The 19,280-nt window shown below is 49.2% G+C and overlaps 1 protein-coding gene across 3 annotated transcripts in view; it reads right to left on the minus strand.

Moving 5' to 3' along the window:
• Positions 1-19,280, minus strand: part of MGLL (monoglyceride lipase) — a 129,921-nt gene that overhangs the window by 96,962 nt on the left and 13,679 nt on the right. The window contains exons 1-2 of one of the 3 annotated variants that reach the window (XM_032649616.1): positions 7,207-7,407; positions 5,910-6,054 (exon numbers count right to left, since the gene is read on the minus strand). In XM_032649616.1, coding sequence (XP_032505507.1) covers positions 5,910-6,034 — 125 coding nt within the window. In that variant the 5' untranslated portion in view covers positions 6,035-6,054; positions 7,207-7,407. Of the gene's footprint in view, positions 1-5,909; positions 6,055-6,515; positions 6,672-7,206; positions 7,408-19,280 lie in introns of those variants that run through there. The other 2 variants (XM_032649614.1, XM_032649615.1) reach the window with 2 other exon arrangements.

Below are 19,280 nucleotides of genomic sequence, written 5' to 3' on the forward strand. Positions count from 1 at the left end.
GGATGTTCCAGCAAGGTGTCCCACGGCGCCTGGAGTGCCACATGTCGTCACAGGCAGAGGGCAGCCCCGCGTCTTCAGAGCAGAGCAATCTAGAGGTGTTCCCTGTGCGCCGTCACCCAGGGAGACACCTGGGAGCGCCCCACCACCACCATCACCACCACACACGGTCAGTCCCTTGCAACTTGAGGTGCCACTACCACTCCTGACTCAGCCCCCTTCACCTGCCACCTGGATGATGGCAAACACCTCCACCCAGCTGGCTGTCCAGGTCACATGCCTGACGGCACCACTTCCTGGCCTAACACCTGTCCGTGGCTCCCCACCCACCCCTTGAGGCTCAAGTTCAAGCCTGCAGCTTGGCCTTCAGGACCCTGGGCGCCTGGCCCCACCCGCCCACCTTTCTAGCTTCACGTGGTTCCCTGTCCTGCACGCCCTTCTCACAGGTGCAATACCGTTCAAGGGCGCTGGCTGGAAGGATGAGTAGGAGCTGAAACCCAGCCCACTCTCTCCTCACCAAACCTCACACCTGTGAGGCCACGTCTACCTGGATGTGCTCCTTTGTCTAACTTACACCAAGGTGTTGTGTGGCCAGCAGTGGTCCCGTCTCCAGGTACCTGCCCCTCATACAATAACTACACCCACCGCTTCCTGAAACACAGCGGCCTTTGCTCCTCTCTCCCCACCCTGGTGCCCAGCTCTGTCTGGGACACGCAGGCTTCAATAAATCAGGGTCTGCTAACCGACTTTTTGGGTGGCAGTGTGGCTATGGGTAAGCGCGAAGAGCGGATATTCACGGAGCTGAGCCCTCAGGGCCTGCCTTCCTGCAGAGGCTCTGGGGAGCCCAAGAGCTATCCCAGACCCTCACAATTGGGGGAAGGTCCAAGGGGCTGGGCTGGGAGCTAGATGCGTGGTGGCCCTCACGCCCAAGGAGACCAAGCGAATGGAGTTCAAAGTGGCTACTTTTAGGGACAGTGAAAGGACGTGATTTGCTTGGCCCTGGGGATGTACCAACTAAAGGTAAGTGATTCGGTGACGCCTAGCCACACAGGTGGCAGGAGTTCAGAGGGGGTGGGGTCATGAGGGCTGCAGGGGCCCACAGAGAGGGAGAAACACTCCAAGAAACACAGAACCCGGGGAATGCTGCCCAGGACACTGAACCCACACCGTGAGCAGCGGGGAGAAAGGCACCAAGTAACTGACACACAATCTGATTGGAAAGCCTAAGGCGGAGGGGAGGACGGGCAGACGCCAACCTCATCAAAGGGAACAGAATTTCCAGAGGGCGGGCAGTGGAAATCAAGTCCAACCAGATGATGGAGACTCTGCCTCTCTGTGGTCTGGACCAGGTTGGCCTGGAGGGGCCCAGCTCCTGGAGTCACAGATGCCACACCCAAGTGGCTGGTGACTGATGGAAGGACATTGTGAGGGGTGGCAGGAAGGGAGGACATTCTCTAGCATTTAAATATATCCCAGCTTCAGGGAATGGCTTCTTCTCCAGGTAAATGTGCATAGGTGGGAGGAAGTGCCCTAAGACGGCATCGCCCGAAACTCCAGACACAGACTGCGAAGTCCTCGTGTCTGAAAGGGAGCAAAGTGACCCAGTAAAGGGTAGAGCAGGGGTAGGGGATGTCAGCTGAGCCCCGTTCTGGGGAATGGGAATAAAGAGGGGAGAAGGGGCCTTGGCTTGTTGATTCTAGATCCACCGACAACAGCCATGGCTCTGAGAACACAGGTACGTTCCCGAAACGACGCCACGCCACCCTCCTTAGTCCAGCCCCTGCCATGGGCCCCACTCCCAGCACCCTGTCACCAAGAGGAAAGTCCTGACAACCACACCGGCTGAGACTGCGAGGGGGCAGCTTGGACGCGTGGAGCTGGGGAGGGGAGAGGAGGCGTCCACGGCAACCAGTGGCCACGGGGTCACTGGAGGAAGGCCAGCTCCTGAGTGGAGGCGAGAAAGGAGAAGCGGGCAAAGCCAGGCAGACTGCAGAAGGGGCTCCGGGGCTCAGGTTGGGAGGTCCCCGCAAAGGCAGGGGCTCTGGAGCTTCCACTGCGGAGTGACCCAGGCATCTGCATCAGGCCATCGGCCCATGGAGGGACAGTGCTCTTTGAAACGGCTCCCTCGGTACACTGGCTGTCATCACCACAGAAGCTGCAGGAGAGCCTGGTCAGTTTCTCAGCTTTGGGCGGGGCGGGGGGGGGGGGTGCTCCTCCGAGACAGAGCACACTCAGCACGAGGGGAGCCCCTGCTCAAAGGAGCATCGGGGCATTGATTCCACAAGTGTCTATTTCACACCGGCCTTGGGCATGACCGGTCCACGCCGGGAAGTAACCGCCCAGAAGGTGGCAGCTGCGTGATCACACAATTACAGCGGGCTCTCTAGCCCTCCTGGTCCAGCGGAACCAAGGGAGGACTTCTTTGCAGCCAAGTCACCAAACTGAGTATTGTTTCAGACCCCGCAATGATGTTGCCCAGTCATTCATCCTGTGGGGCAGGATGGCTAAGTAACATTCAGAAGTTAATTCAAAGTTGCCCTTTAAGTGGACTGAGGGCCCGGTGGTGGACTGAATCCAAAGGTGTGAAATACTACCCAAGGGCACGAGAGCCCACAGAGCAACTCAAGCCTCACCTGGGCTAGTCTCCACTACCCTGAAAACACCATCAGTGGAAACTTGCTGAAGAACCAGTATTTTACAATTCCAAAGTACCGAGTCTCGATAAGGCAGCCAGTCCCCAGGGCATCAGAAGGTTTTGTTTCAGAATGGATCATATCTTAATCTATTTCCCACTTTTAATATATTATGAAGAAACAATTAGGGAGGATTAATTATTCTATTCCTCTTTACCATAAGAAGTGACCTTTAGCCTAACAAAAAATATAAGAATTTATCAGGAAGACAGTACTTAGACAAAAGTCTGTCTTCCTTAGTAAGAGACTTGGAACCAGAGGAATGTGGACAAAATGCAGTTGGACCAGCTTTAAAAGAGGGAAAACAATGATAACATCTGCCCCACAGGTTGACGTGAAGATAAAACGAGATCACGTCTAAGAGACTAGTCCGGACTCCAGAACACACGATACTGATTCATATGAGATAATTCTGCTACACCTTAAGCACGATGTTTGTTGCTACAGTAAATACTACCAGATGAGCACGAATCTGCCTTGGCGGAACCAAGCGTAGGCTTTAAGCCTCTGGTTCATAGTGATTAAAGACCGCGTCTCTGGCCAGCTCTGTTAAAAACAACACTGAGTTTGGACGCACACATGGGAACAGCGACCCCAGGGCCCAGGGTGAGGAGGCCAGCATTTGTAGAGACACAATGTTTCCATCAGCAGGTTAAGCCGACTTCCCAGTGTGGCTGATGCCATGACCCTGGGTCGCTCTGAGCCGCCTGCAGAGCTGGTCTGGGAACCCAGCAAATCCTCCGGGGGCTGAATGTTCTGGCAGGTGTTCTGAACAGGCCCAACTTGTTGACCAGGAATCCAACCCATCCCAGTGCCAACTAAGAGAGACAGGCACCGACCCCTCTGTTGGACACAGTCTGTAAGACAGTGGCTTCTGAGGTCCCAAGGGCCTCTGCGGGAAAGATTTTTTAAAAGGAGCAGAGAAAAGGGACATTTGCTGGTGTTTTCCCCGCCGATTAGAGCAGACAAGACTCTGAGCTAACTGGGGGAAAGACCATGGAGGACACTCCCTGGAGGGGAAAGGCGGAGGCCAGTGGTCCCCTCCCGCTCCTAGAGGCAGCCGTGCTGACACGAAGCAGCAGAGCTGTCCCAGAGCAGCAAGAGGGCTGGGCTGCCACACTGCTATCTGCCAGAGCAGCTGGGCTCAGCTTCTCTGATAGGGACACGCTCCCTCACCAGCCGGCACAGACCTCTGCCCTGAGGCCCCCCGCTGCGTCCTCACCACTCGGCCTGCCCTGACCCCTCCCCCAGGACGCCAGGATGCGGCATCTGTCACCGCCGGGGCCTCCAGGACTTTCCAACTGGTCAGGGCTGGTGGTGAAATGTTTTAAGGACCCCCTGAAAGAGGGGGGCCAATCCCAGAGGGAGTTTATCGACCTGCATCATCTCAGGGGGTGGAGGCCGAGCAGGTAGGCGGGCAGCCTCTCTTCCAAAGCCCAGGGCCCAAGCTGCCTCAACCATCGGCCCCCGTTCTTATTCCCATCAGCGTCCGCTGCAAGGTAAACACTAACCCCAAGAGACACTCGGTTTAAACAACTGGGAGTGGCGTTTGCCATCTCTAACTAGAGCAAAAGCGAGGGAGCACAGAGCTCCCCACAGTGCGACTCAGGGTGGAGACTGTGAAAACCACTCACAGCCCAGGGAAGGGCAGCCATTCTGCCTTGGCCCACCCACTCAGCACCGCCCCGCCCATTTGAGGACCGCAGGGTCTCCCTTCCATCAACCTCCAGCGAGGACAACCTCCCCACTTAACCAGGAAAGCCCCCAACGTCTGAGACTCAAACATCACAAACTTAGCTCCCAATTCTTTGTCCTCTTTTTGTATATGGACCAAATAATGCACCACATACCGCGAAGTTGTTAGAAATTAAACCAAGAGTGTGCACTTGTACTGCCAATTAAGTCAGAATGGAGAATTAATGATAATGCCTGACAACCCCACCTCCCCGTCTGACACACATGCACATACACACATACTCTCTCCTGTAGAGGAAATCTTTAAGAAGGACATGGCCAGACCTGTAAGAACTCTTTTTTTGTTTGTTTGTTTGTTTTGCGGTACGCGGGCCTCTCACTGTTGTGGCCTCTCCTGTCACGGAGCACAGGCTCCGGACGCGCAGGCTCAGCGGCCATGGCTCACAGGCCCAGCCGCTCCGCGGCATGTGGGATCTTCCCACATGTGGGACCGGGGCACGAACCCGTGTCCCCTGCATCGGCAGGCGGACTCTCAACCACTGCGCCACCAGGGAAGCCCTGTAGGAACTCTTAACTGCCCATTACAATAGCCGGTTTATATAGCTGCCCTGAAGCTATGATTTTAAACCAGGTCTTTAAAGTCCATATCTCTGCTTTTGTTTTTGTTTTTTAATGTGCAGCTACCTGGATTATACACACCTTGTTGAAAATGTAGGAGGAATTTTGTATCTGTACTAGGGTTGGGTGATGACTGAAACACAAAGGGAGACATAATCCTATAAGCCACAGCACACCATACATGTCCCCTAGGAGACAACAGGCCTGTGAAACAGGTAACATGTCCATGGAACAGAAAATGTTCACTTTTCACTAGGCCAACTGGTTACCACAAATAATTTCTTTCCCTGAACAACGCAAACAAGCAGGGTTTTCCCTGTTTCGTACAAGAGGAGGGAAGCAGGAGACCAGCTATCTTACTGTGTGCAGGTCCCAACGCCTGCTTCTAAGAGCAAGACAACTCCTTGATGGAAAATGTACAAAGTAACTGAGCTGGCAAGAAATCAGAAGGAAACACCCAGACCCCTTTCTCTCTGTTACACAGGTATGACACCTTCTGAAGCTCATACTCAAACAGGAAACGAGAACAAAAGTTACTATATATCCATTATTTTGATCTTATCTGATTAGGTGGTTTTCTGTAACTGCTGGGTTGGATTTTAAAGGAATGCCTGTACAACAGGAAATCAACTCCAGTACAAAAAATAAAGTCATGTGGAATTTTTGAAAACTGCCATACGGTAGAATCCGTATCCTAGTTGTTATAATGAAAATAGAACGTCTGCTTCTTAATTTTAAAAAAAGATATATAAATCTCAGTTCTGTTAGCCCACTGTGCCTGATGTTAAAATGGCACGTGAAGTTGGTCATGGAGAAAGTGGCCGCACGGGAGCTGCACACAAAGGGGGAGAGGGGACATGAACCCCCCCCCAGGGCACATCCGGGTAGCACCTGGGGGAGACTTACCTGGGTGTGCCCGAGGGTTTCCAGTACCGGCAGAAGAGGTACTGTCCATCGGCGTTGACCAGGTGAGGGAGGTCCTGGTACGGAACACTCTGCGGGGTCCGCCTGGGAGAACTTTCCTCCGGCATTCTGAAAGGATCTTCAGGTCCTGGGAAGGAAGGAGGACACATTCCAAAGTCAGGGATATGGCAAAACACATAGAGATCAGGAGGGAAACCTTGTTCAGAGTCAGTAACAATTTTTTAAAGCAGGTTAAAAACAAAAAACCTCCATTTCAAAGATTTTAAAAATACATATATATTCCTTAAGACTGAAAAATCCCATTCGTTAAGAAAAATGCTCACTTTATTTTTTTAAGTGCCTCATTACAGCTTTTTCCCCCTTCCCATCTGTGTTTATTTTAAATCATTTCAGGAAACTTCATCTTAAAGACTACTTTAGCTGTAATCAAGTGGAAATCATAGTCAGCTCTATGGGTATAAAGACCCAGCTGCAAAAGACCCATCTATCTTAAAATCCCCCAGGAAGTTTCAAAGGGGCACGATAATGAGGTGGATGATATTGCGATTAACTCCTCCTGTCTGAAATTCCAAGGATGCCGTGACAAACCTGTTTCCATCACGTCCTGGCTTTTGCGGTCCACAACCACACAGCCTTGACAGTTAGAGCCAGGCAAACACGGGCTGTTCCCTCATCTCGGCGGTCACAGGTTCCCACCTCGAGCCCTGGCTCACATATGCCGCCTGGGCTTGAAGGGTGCGGCGCCCTCTCAGCCCTCCGGGGCCGCCCTCCCTCCGCGGGGCGGGCAGCGGGCGCCTGCGAACCTCCACTACTAGTTCACCATCACTTTTCCTAAACAAACCACTGAGGCGGCGTGAAGGGGGGCCGGGAGCCCGGCGCCCACTGCCCGGGAAGCCAGGGAACCAGCTCCGCGCTCCCAGGCCCCCCGCACACGCACACATGCGGGTCCCCGAGGAAAGTCACCCGGGCTCCCGACAAACTTTGTTCCCCTCCTGTCTCCACCAGCGCAGGCAGCACAGCCCCGCGCTGTCTCTGGAGGTGCTGCCAGCTGCTCTGCTCGCGGACGGGCACGGGGACACGGAGTTGACGGGTCCAAGTTGGTTCGGGGCTGCTGCTGGGGAGCGGGGCGCGCGCGCACCAATGCACACACAGACACGCGCGCACACGCGCGCAGGGGCGCGGGAGCCCACGCCGAGCCCGGACGCGGGAACGCGGGGACCCGGGGCTGCCCCACCCGGGGACGGCGCGGCAGCCGGGGGCGGGTACGGGAGGCAGTTACCGGGGCCACGAGCGCCGCTGTCGCGTCCCCGAGCGCGGTCCTCGTCTGTGGCGGGCCAGGGCCGGAGAGCTGCGCGCTGCCGGCTCCGCAGAGACAGGGCGCGGCGTCCGCGCCGCCACTTATCCCGGCTCTCGGCGGGGGCGGCCGGAGGGGGTGGGAACGCGAGAGGCGGCGCCGGGCCCACGTGTGCGGCTGGCGGACCCGCCACGCGCTCCTCCCCGCCGGCCGCGCCCCGGGGTGGCCGCGCCGGGGACTGTCACTCCCCGAACGGGGTCGGCTCTCGGGAGCCTCCGAGCGGGAGGACACGCCACACCCACGCGCGCACAGCCACCCGCACAGAGACACATGCAGGGACACACATGCACACAGACCTCCCCACAGATACACACACGTGGGCACCACGCATGCAAACAACAAACTGCACGGACACACACTCAATACACAAAGACAGACACACGCGATCCACAGAGACACACAAACCCACATAACACATAAAAAGGAAAAGAGAGGCACTCAGACACAGACACCCCATGCAGACAGAGAGACACACACATCACACACACACACACCACACAGACACACACACAAAAAGCTGGGGGTTTGGGGGAGGATGTGCACAATCCCCAAGAGGTAGGGGAGAGGCAGACAAGGGCAGGCCTTGCCCCAGAAACCCTCCCTGGGCTCCTAACAAAACCCCTGGGAACGGGAATTCTGAACAGCTTCCAGTGCAGCTGGCAGTGTAGCTGGGGCACAGGGAGTCTAGACCACCTGGGCTCCACATTAGCAGCTCCAATTTGCCTGTGAGGCTTCGTCTCCTCACCTGCAACCCACGACTGACAGTATCTCTGTCCCTGAGTGACAGGTGCCCCTGCTCACACTGACCTCGGAAGGCCTTTGCGTCCTTCCTTCTTTCACAAACAACTTTACACCATAGCAGTGTTGAAAAGAACCACTGTCCTCCAGAAACTCCCATCTCAGGGTCACACGTCTTGAGGGGGGGGACCCAGGCTGCTGAAGGCCTGTGCTCCAAATTAAGAAATACAACGAGAGAAGCCGTTGAGAAGCCGCTTGGGTGTAAGGGCTGCGGAGAGGGGTGGCTAAGTGACAGGACCCAGGCACGCCAAGTCTGGAGCAGCCATCTCAGAGCAGAGAGCCCGGAGGTGGAGGCTGTCACACTGCAAGCACCTGGATTAGAATTTATTCAAGGAGTGGCCACTGGGGTCCGATGGACACTGTGGGGGACCCAAAGCCCACCGAGTCCCCTGTATGCAGTTGTTTCACATTTTCCCAGCTCCAGCATCTCATGATTTTGAATACACACTGTGAAAGTTTGGGGGACAGTCTTCAGCAGAACCCCAGTGGAAGTGATGGTTAAGAGCTTGAAGAGTCGCTCCTAGTTTGGTTACCAACGTAAACGAGAGCACGGGGGTTGGTCAGCACCCACACTGGGAGTTAAGAGAGTGGGATTGTGCTGTTCCGTATCTGGCTTTTTTTTTTAATTAAACTTTTTATTTTGAGAAAATTGTAGGCTCGATTATTCAATTATATAAACGTAGATTCAATTCAGAAATAATACAGAGAGATACTGTGTACCCTTTAATCCAGAGATAACATCTTGCAAAACTACAGGGCCATGTCACAACTGGGATATGGATGTTGACATAACCTTCCAACTGCACAAAGATCCCTCATGTTGCCCTCTTAGTCACACCCTCTGCTCTCCCATCCGCACTCTCCCCACGCGCCCTGGTAGCCACTAAGACGTTCTCCATCTCTAAACTTTTCTAATTTAAGAAGTTTTATAAATTGAATCGCACAGTATGTAGCCTTTTAGGATTCGCTTTCTTCTTTCAGCATTTCCAGGTTGTCATGTAGCATCCCATGGTATGGACGTGCCACATGGTTTAACCAGTTCACCAGGTGAAGGACGTCTGGATTGTTTCCAGTGTCTGGCTACTACGAATAAAACTTCTGTAAACATTCATCTGCAGGTTTTGCACGTCTCTGGGATAAATGCCCTGGAGTACAATTGCTGGGCCCTATGGAAACTGCATGTTCAGTTTCTTAAGAGATTGCCAAAACGTATTTCAGAGTGGTTGTCCCATTTCATATTCCCACCAGAAATGTATGAGAGATCCAGTTTCTCATCAACCTTGTCCGCATTTACCGTTCACTGTTTCTTTGTTTTTGTTTTGCCATTCTGTTAGATATACAGTGGTATCTCACTGCGATTTTAATTTTCATTTGTCTAATGGCTCATGTTGAGTATCATTTATGTACTTATTTGCCATCTGTATATCTAATTTACTGGATGCCTCTTCATGGCTTTTGACCATTTTCTAATTGGATTTTTTTTTAGTTTCTATTTGTTTTAGTTTTTACTGTTGAGTCCTGAGAGTTCTATATTTTAGATATTAATCATTTGTTGGATATGATTTGCATATTTTTCCCATTTGTAGCTTGTCTTTTCATCTTGTTAATGTGGTCTTTTGCAAAGCAGAAGTTTTTAATTTTTATGATACAATTTATCAATTTTTCACCTTACAGAGTTTGCTTTTGGTGTCAAGTCTAAAAACTCTTTACCTCGTACTACATCTGAAGATTTTCTCCTATGTTTTTCTCTTTATGTTTTACATTTCAGCCTCTGATCTAGTCTAAGTTAACTGTTGTATAAGGTGTGAGACTTAGATCAGTTTTGTTTTTTGTGTTTTTTGTCTGTTGATGTCCAATTGCTCCAGTTTGCTGAAAAGGCTTCCCCTGCCCCCCACTGAACTGTTTCACAACTTTGTCAAAAATCACTCTGCCCAACTTGTTAGATCTGTTTCTGGATTCTCCATTCTGTTTTGATCTATGTGTCTATTTCTTCATCAGGACCTCACTGTCTTCATTATTGTAGCAATCTAAGAAATCTTAAAATTGGATAAACTGGTTCCTCCCACTTTATGCTTATTTTATACATTTTTTAGCTCTTCTAGTTCCTTCACCTTTCAATATAAATTTTAGAATAAGCTTGTCTATATCTATAAAGAGTCTTGGTAGGATTTTGATAGGAATTGTGTTAAACATGCACATCAATTATGCTGATGACATTGTTACTATGTCGATTCTTCTTGGTATGTCACTCCATTTACTCAGGTCTTCTTTGAGTTCCCTCGGTGTCGTATAGTTTTTAGTATACACGTTTTATACATCTTTTGTCACATTTACATCTTTCTTTTTTCAAATAATTGTAACTGTCATGTAATTTTAACCTCGGTTTCCATGTGTTCACTTCCAGTGCGTGGAAAGACAACTGATTTTTGTAGGTTCATCTTGTATCCTCTGACCTTGCTGAACTCACTTAGTAGGAGGGTGTCTGTTGCTGTTGTTCGTTTTTGCAGCTTCTTGGGATTTTCCATATAGACTATCATCATATTTGGCGTTTCTTGTAGGCAACATATAGTTGGTTCATTTAAAAAAAATTAATTCTGCCAACCTCTGTCTTTTAATTGGTATATTTAGAACATTTACTGTAACGATTGTTAAGTTAGGGCTTAAGTCCACCATTTTATTTGTTTTCTGTTATTTCTCTTTTTCCTTTTTCTGTTTTATTTTTCTTGCCTTCCTGTGGGTTACTGGAACAGGGTCGTTTTATAATTCTATACATTTTTATTTATCTGTACTGTGTTTGAGTGTATTTCTTTGTATAGACTTTCAGTGGTTGCTCTAGTACTGCAAATATAGAGAGAGAGCATATATTGCATGTATATTACATATATATACATATATGTACACATATATCATGTTCACTGATATCATTTTACCAGTTCTAGTGAACTACAAAAACCTAACATCTCCTTATGTCCCTTCACTCTCCCCCATTTATACTACATTTGTCAAATAGTTCCTCTATGTACTCTGAGAAACAGATCAGACTGTGTTATAAGTTTTGCTTTGACCATCAGATATAATTTAGAAAACTCGAGAGGAAAAGTAAAACCTATTTTATTTCCATGTATTTTTGCTCACCATGTTCTTTTTTTCCTTCCTGGTATTCCAAGGATCAATTTATCATTTTCTTTCTGTTTGGAGAACTTACTTGAGCCATTTTTTGAGGGTAGGTCTGCTGGAAAAAAATTCTCTTTATTTTCCTTCATTTGAGAATGTCTTGATTTCCCCTTCATTCCTGAAGGATATGTTTGCTGGATATAGGATTCTGGTTAATAGTTCTTTTCTTTCAGGACTTGAAACAGGTCTTGCCACTCTCTTATGGCCTCATGGAATCTGAACAGATATCCACTGTCATTCAAATTGTTTTTCTCTTACAGGCACCATGTCATTTCTCTCTTGCTGCTTTCAAGATTTTTCTTTGACTTCAGTTCTCAGAAGTTTGATGATGATGTGTCTTGGCATGGATTTCTTAGAGTATATACCATCTGAGGTTTGTTCACCTTCTTGGATTCATAGCTTTATGTCTCTTGCCAAATCTAGGACATTTTCAGCCATTATTTCTTCTGTTCCTTTTTCAGCCCCACCATCTTTTCTCCTCTCTCTTTGGGACTCTGATGATACAAATGTTAGATCTTTCATTATATTTCCATAGGTCCCTGAGGGTCTGCTCACTTTTTTCCAGTCTGTTTCCTCTCTGTTGTCCAGAGTGGGTAATTTCTAGTGTCCTATCCTCCAGTTCACTAATTCTTTCCTCTGTCACCTCCATTCTGCCTTTGAACCCATCTCTTGGGGTTTTTATTTCAGGTGGTGCATGTATGTGCCCATCTGCCAGCCCCTCTGCCATGCCCACCTCCCAAAACTCCAATCCTAAGGTTTCTGGTCTATTTTACTGGGTTGGAACATAAAGGAGGGGGAGTAGGTGTTGATGGTGGGGTGACATGTAATTCTAGACATTTTGAGTTCTCTGAGACATCCAAGGAGAGGCCTGATGGGCAGGTGCAGAATGAGACTCAGGCATTTGGAAATAATTGGTAATTGAGGTCATGAGAATGGAGTAACTTGTCCAAGAAATGTGGAGGAGGGGGAGGGGAAGGGGAAGGAAAAGGGGGGAGGGGGAGGGGAGGGGAGGGGGAGGGGAGTTTGCAAAGGTGATGGAGACAGAGGAAGATGATCTGGAGGGTGTGATCTCAGAATCCAAAGGTACAGCATATGGTAAGAAAAAAGGACCAACAGAGTCTAATACTACTGTCCAGAAATCAATCAAGAGGACTGAGGTGTGCACAATAGATTTGATGACAGGGAGGTCACATGTGACCTTGGAGATAACCCAGTTCATGGTTCATCAGGGCAGAAGACAGCCCGAACTGCATTATGAAGTGAGTGAAAGGGAGTGAGGCAGCGAGTGGAGACAACCGTCTCAGGATATTTTCTGTGAAGAAGGGGCAGAAGAGCACAGTGGTGAAGTCGATGGGTTTGGGGGCCGGACGGGGGCCAGACAGCCTGGATGCAGAGCCCAGCTGTGCTGACTTCAGCGACATGATCTTGGGCGGGTGGTTTACCCTCTTTATGCCTCCACAAAGTGAGGATAATTACGATTACTTTCTAGTTCACAGGGCTGAATAGAACAGCGCAGGTCAAGTACTTAGCACAGCGCCCGGTACAATAAAACCTCACGATTTCTAAGTTAAGGTAATATATGTGCATGTGTGAAAAATGCCAGCGAGAACCAAAAAGTAATCAGTGAATGGTGAGTCTCCTTCCCACTCCTGTCCCCAGGGGTAACCTCCCTGCAGGTGCTCGAGTGACCTTCCAGACCCACTCTGAGGTCTGAGGAGAGTGGGAAATGCCGGAAACATCTATGAGGAAGAAGGGAGGAGCTAAGATGCAAGGGCACCAAACGCCAGTGAGAGTAACTGAATTTCTAGTGGCTCCTTAAAGAGGCAGAACCAGCTGCTGGGCGTGGGCGGTGAGGACAGGGCCCGTGAAACTGCTGCTCAGCAGGTGTCGAGGTTTGTTGCATCAACAGCCCCTGTGAAGGGCCACTCACTCCCTACGCCATCTGCATTTGTGACTGTGCAGCTCTTCCCATGGAGAGATGGAGTCCAGATCCCCTGCCTTGAATCTGGACTGGCTCCACGACTTGCTCTGGCCAATAGAATGTGGTGGAAATGATGCTGTGCTCATTCTAAGCCTGTTCCAAGCCACTGCAAGAGACCTGCCATGCTTCCTCTCCCTTCCCTCTGCTGTGTCAACCCGCCTGGACAGCTCGATAGAGCCACTATCAAGGCGCAGGGAGAATGAACACGTGGAGAAAACAGAGGCTCCGCAGCTCACAAGCAGCCTGTCCAGAAGCAGCTGTGCCCTGCTCACCTGCTGCTGCCCACAGTGCCTGAGGGAGCCTGGCCGGGACCAACATCCACCGCCACTGGCTGAGTCCAGCCCCCAGAATCATAAGCTGAATAGATGGTGGCTGTTTGAAGCCCTAAGTCCTGGGGTGACTCGTGACATAGCAGGTCCCCCATTACATGTGCCTTCTTCCACACTCACAGGTTTCTTTCTCCGGCATCACTGCGGGACCTGGGAGGTGGGATTCAACAGTTCCAAGTGTAAACGTTTTTTAAAAATCACTGAAAATTTGGATGGAGGAAGGAAAAGGGAACACTGTAGTGTATACACTATCTACAAAAAAGAATTTACAGATGACAACGAACAGGTTAATAGGATGTACCCAAAGCTGTAGCTAAAAAGGTCATTTAAAAAAAAAAAAATCCTAGGGCTACTATGACAGAGTATATTGATTCTGTTGTTCTGCCTTATTGAAGTGTGTTTAAAATTCCCTAACATCGTTTCTGCCTTGGCCCCCCTTCTTTACTTTTCCCATAAAGTCTTAAGCTCCTTCTTCATCAATTCTTCCTGCATAGGAGACTTGGGGCCACTAACGGCCATGGTTGAGAAAGGGCTGCTGGGTGTTAAATGCACGTGGAAGTCCTAAGACGCGTGTGGGTGCAGAGAAACTCCTGAGGTGACTCCGCCTCCACGGACTCTTGCCGAGGACACTGAGGGTGGCTACACCGGCAGGGCGGCACGGCGCTCAAGGCACATCCCTGGCTTTCCCTGACCACTGAGAGTTCTGCAGGAAAGACAAAACAGTGGAATTCTAATCCTTTTAGTGTGGTTCCCACAGCAGTTACATCCACTGGAATCAAAACAGGGGGTTCAATTAAAAGGGGGAATTTGACAGCTGAAGAAACTGCACTGCCTTTCCTTGGCCACGGCCCACATGTTGGGAGGCAGAAGCAGCCCCTGAACCCCATCTGTCCGCACCCCATGTCCTTTCCTCTCCTACAGACTGCCATGTGGGCCGAGGTTTCTGGGGAGGATGGATGCAGGTGCTCACAGGCAGGGGTTGAGTGCCACTCAGCTGCATCATGGGAAAATCCCCTTCAGTGCCTGCATCTTTCTGAGGAAAACTCTTCGTTAGGTTTTTATGCATCCGTAAAGGCTCACTCATCTCCCTTTCTGATAAAGGCAACCACGCGTCCCTAGAAGTTAACCACTTGGCTTTGTCTTCATTCATTTATTTGTAGGGTTACCTTAAATTTGTGGCAAGAGTTCATTTTCTATTTAAAGAAACCTTTAAAATAAATGAAGTTTAACACCAGTTAATGTAAAGAAAGACAGTGAAGTAAATACAGAGCATGTGGTCCACAGACACGGCGAAGCTACAACGTCAGTGGTGTGGCCGTGAGTGAGTCAGGGACGCCCAGGGAGGAGCCCCGGGGTGGAGGCGCTCGGCCTCTACCTGCCGACAGCGCGTCCTGGTTCAGGCTCCTCCCACGCCAGCCCGAGACCTTGCTGCTAGGCTTCAGCCTCCTGTGGGTCAGAATAACGGTCGGCACAGAGGGTCTCCAAGGTCATTCTCAGAAAGTCATCTGAGGAGGGCTATTTTTGCTATATATTTAAGCACCAGGGCCAGGCCTACTGGGAAAGGCCATTAAGTCCAATCAGATCCACAAAGATGAAAACGCAGGTTCCCATCCACATGCCACCCCCTTTAAATGCGTTTGGCAAGTCCACAATGTCAGCAATTAGTAACCGGGCCCAATCACTGTAATGAGATTTGCACTCAGCAGTAAAGGAGAAATGCTTCCACTGACTAATCTGGTTAATGGAGCAGTTAAGGTTATACACACCGAAAAATATTCCGTCAGGGTCATTCTAAGTACAAGTAAAACGGACTCCGCTAGCAAGTAACAGTGGTGGGTAACACACATCTATTTTTATTTTAAAAATGTCTTTTCAACTTCACTGGAAATAGATGCCACTCCCCTAGTGCTGAAGGTTGGCCTCTGAAGGCAAATGAGGTCGTGGTTACGTTCAGGCAGGGAAAGTCCAGTGACGGCTGAGTAACTGCAGACAGCGCTGCAGATGTATGGACATTTCCAGACACTCGAGGCAATTTGGGGGGAGGCACGGTGCACAGGTATGGACATTTCCAGACACTCAAGGCAGTCTGCGGGGAGGCACGGTGCACAGCATCTCTAAACAACAGCATATTTTCTCGTCTGTTTTCATCTGGCTGATTTTGGTCAGAGAGGCTTGTTATGGGCATAGACCCTGGGGTCTTAATCAGCTCTTGGACTTTCAGGCTCTGTGCCTTTGAGCAAGTTACTTAGCCTCTCTGTGCCTCAGTGTCCTCATCAGTAAAAGGAATGTGGTAATATTACTTGCTTCACAGAATGGCTGTGAGGACTAAATGAACTGACACATTAAAATGCTGAGAACAATGCTGGGCATACAGTAAATGCTTTACGTGTGAGCTATATTCTTTTATTATTATTATTATTTGTAACACAGCATCAACACTCCCTCTCCAAATTGCCTTTGTAAATACCACACGCCTGAGAACCTGTGTCTTAGGAAATCGTGTGACCGTATACAATGTTAAATGTACACTTCCCTGTACGTCAAGCAAAACTGGTGAGCTTGAGGAAGGATTTTACAACTGAAAGCTGTCCTAGACATCATCCATTCTAAAGCCACCATTCTGTAGATGAAACAACTGAAACCAGAGGGGTGAGGTGACTTGCCCAAGGTTGCACAGCAAGTTGGCGGTCAAGTACAGAACAGGGCCCAGGCTGCTCCTTTTGCATCTTGGGTACAATTTACATCACCTGCTTTCATTCCCAGTGGATTCTTAGTGTTTCCGGTATAAAAAGCAATTGGAAACCAGGGATTATGATGCTTGGGGTCCCTCACCCACATGCTGCCACAGGCAGTGTCAGACCTTCCCCCGCTCATTTCCTTCAAGTCCACAAGAGGTCTCTGTGGACATCTGTTTTCTCTAATTTGTTTTTTGACCACCAAGCAACACTTTCTCTTTTCCAACAACAGTTATATTTCCTTTTAAGGAATTCTCCACCACTGTGTAAATTCTTGGGGCCACTGTCAATCAAAATGTGTGCCTCCCTCCAGACGGTTTGGCCCAGGGCCCAAGGAAGGCCACTGGAGGCTCCCAGACCCTTGCACAGAGTGACATGGGATGGAAGGTACAGGCAGAGCTCACTCACACCTATGCTTTCTGGGCATGGTAGCTGGGGGGTGGGGAGGAGTTAGTTCCTGCTGCAGGATGCCTGTTGCATGTCGTGGGCCCTGATCTGTGGTTTCCAAGCTTCCAGGCTCTGGTGCATCCTGTGAGTGGATCCAACAGGGCTCCAATAAAGGCCCTTTTGGCTTAAGTCAGCCAGATTTGATTTCTGTTGCTTGCAATCAAAGACCTGTTTTTTTTCCCTATTTATTTATTTATTTATGGCTGCATTGGGTCTTTGTTGCTGAGCGCAGGCTTTCTCTAGTTGCGGCGAGCGGGGGGCTACTCTTCGTTGCGGTGTGCGGGCTTCTCACTGAGGTGGCTTCTCTTGCTGTGGAGCATGGGCTCTAGGCGTGCAGGCTTCAGTAGTTGTGGCACATGGGCCCTGCAGTAGAAGCACAGAGCCCTAACCACTGGACGGCCAGGGAAGTCCCTGGCCCCAGCTTCTAATACCATCACGTTGGGAGATAGATTGCAACATACAAATTTGGGCGTGGTGGTGGTGTGGGGGACACAAACATTTAGTCTGTGGCACCAAACAATCTCCAAAACACAGATACAGACATATTCCTAGGATTCCTGTCCCTTAATAAGATTGTCTAATGGCAAATGGAGATAGCCAACTCTGCATTTAGTTGAATTTTATTCACTTATTTTTTTGAAGGACTAAAATGCAGATCCTAGGGAATTCCCTGGCGGTCCAGTGGTTAGGACTCCGCACTTTCACTGCCGAGGGCGTGGGTTCAATCCCTGGTCAGGGAACTAAGATCCCGCAAGTTGTGTGGTTCGGCCAATAAAATAAAATAGAATAAAATGCAGAGCCTAGAAGACTAGCCTCTTCACCTGCAGGAGACTCTGTGGAGACACCATGCAAATAACCTTGTGTTTCTCCTGAGTCCCCAGGACCTCATCCCCCAGGGGATGGAAATTAAGTCACGAATAGGGATGGTAAGGCCTGATGACACCCACCGCTTAGGCTCCGGGTTGATATTCTGTGTCTACAGGCCTATGTAACGCTCACCACAACCTTAGGAAGGGGGAGCTCTTCAATTAGCCCCATTTCACAGACGAGCAGCCTCAGGAGTGGTGGCGCACGGGCCCAGTTGCTCCGCGGAAAATGGGATCTCCCAGACCAGGGCTCCAACCCGTGTCCCCTGCGTTGGCAGGCGGATTCTTAACCACTGCACCACCAGGGAAGTCCCCCACGTAATATTTTTAAATTTTTAGTAGAATTCCTGTTTTTACTCATTGTGTATCTGAAATTCAAATGGAACTGTTTTGCGTCCTGTATTTTTAATTGCTGAATCTGGCAACCCTAGTCTACCAGGATCCAGCTGTTAACCTCTCAACATCTAAAAGGGCTTGAAGCTTTTAAAACAAAGGGATTCATTAAGAAGAACCAAAAGAGCAGAATGAGTGGCTTCAATTAAGGGACACTGAGTACAATTAATTATATTTTCAACCCTGATATGAATGTAGTTGAATCACCAATTTCTCTCCACAATAGAGCAAGAACTAGAGGTGGCAGAGGGTTTAGTAAATAGTACTGGAAAATAAAGCTGAATTTCTACCTAATACCACACGAGTTATAGACCCAACAGTGAGAGACAGACTTTAAAAGAAAATACCAGAGAATGTCTTTGTTACCCTAGGTGTAGGGAAAGCATCTTAAAGCAAATTTTAAAAATACAAACCATAAGACAAAAAAAAAAAAGAATCTGATTACATCAAAATTAAGGATTTCCGTTCGACAAAGGACACCAAGGACAAACAGGGGAAGACAAGGACAAGGTGGAGATATTTACCAAAGACAAATTAGGGATTAATTTATAAAAGGCACAAGGAACTCTTGAAAATCAACAAGAAAAAGTCAACTGGCCTAAGAGGGAAAAAAGTGGGCAGAGAGTATAAACAGGGGATTTACAGAAACAGAATACCAAAAAGCTAACAAGTGTATCAAAGAGATGCTCAAAATCATCAGTAATCAGAGAAATGCACAACTAAATAACATCGACACATCACTCTGTACAAGCCTGTGTCAGCCTGGCAACGAGAGAAGGCTGGGCTCAGGAAGGGGCTGCAGGAGAGCTGCACCCGGCTGGTGGGAGTGGACAGCCTCGCACCCCCGGCCGGCACCTCCCAGTCCCATTCTCACACAGCTCCAGAGGGGGCAGCACAACCCTTTGTGGGCAGCCATCCATGCTCCCTGAGCGCTGTTGCTGGGGCAGTGGACCAATCACAGAAGGTTATGCAGAATTCAAAGCAATGGCCAGACACACCCAAAGTAACAGAAGCACCTGCAGAGCACTTAGTAAACAAAGTGAAAAACAGAAATCTATAACCCACTTCCATTTATATGTACTTAAAAACACAGGCACCCCAAACATAGTTTGCAATCATGAGCTACATATTCAGAATAGAAAAGTTGTATTTGCTTGGAAGGAGAATCGGGAGAGGGATGCAGAGATACAGAAAGTGATAAATGAGAGAAAGAAGTAATAAAAATAATAAAGAGCAAACAATAGAATAATAAGTAAAGAAGAAAAATGTAAATAAA

Source organism: Phocoena sinus, chromosome 11, assembly GCF_008692025.1.
Source record: "Phocoena sinus isolate mPhoSin1 chromosome 11, mPhoSin1.pri, whole genome shotgun sequence".
Lineage (NCBI taxonomy): Eukaryota > Metazoa > Chordata > Mammalia > Artiodactyla > Phocoenidae > Phocoena > Phocoena sinus.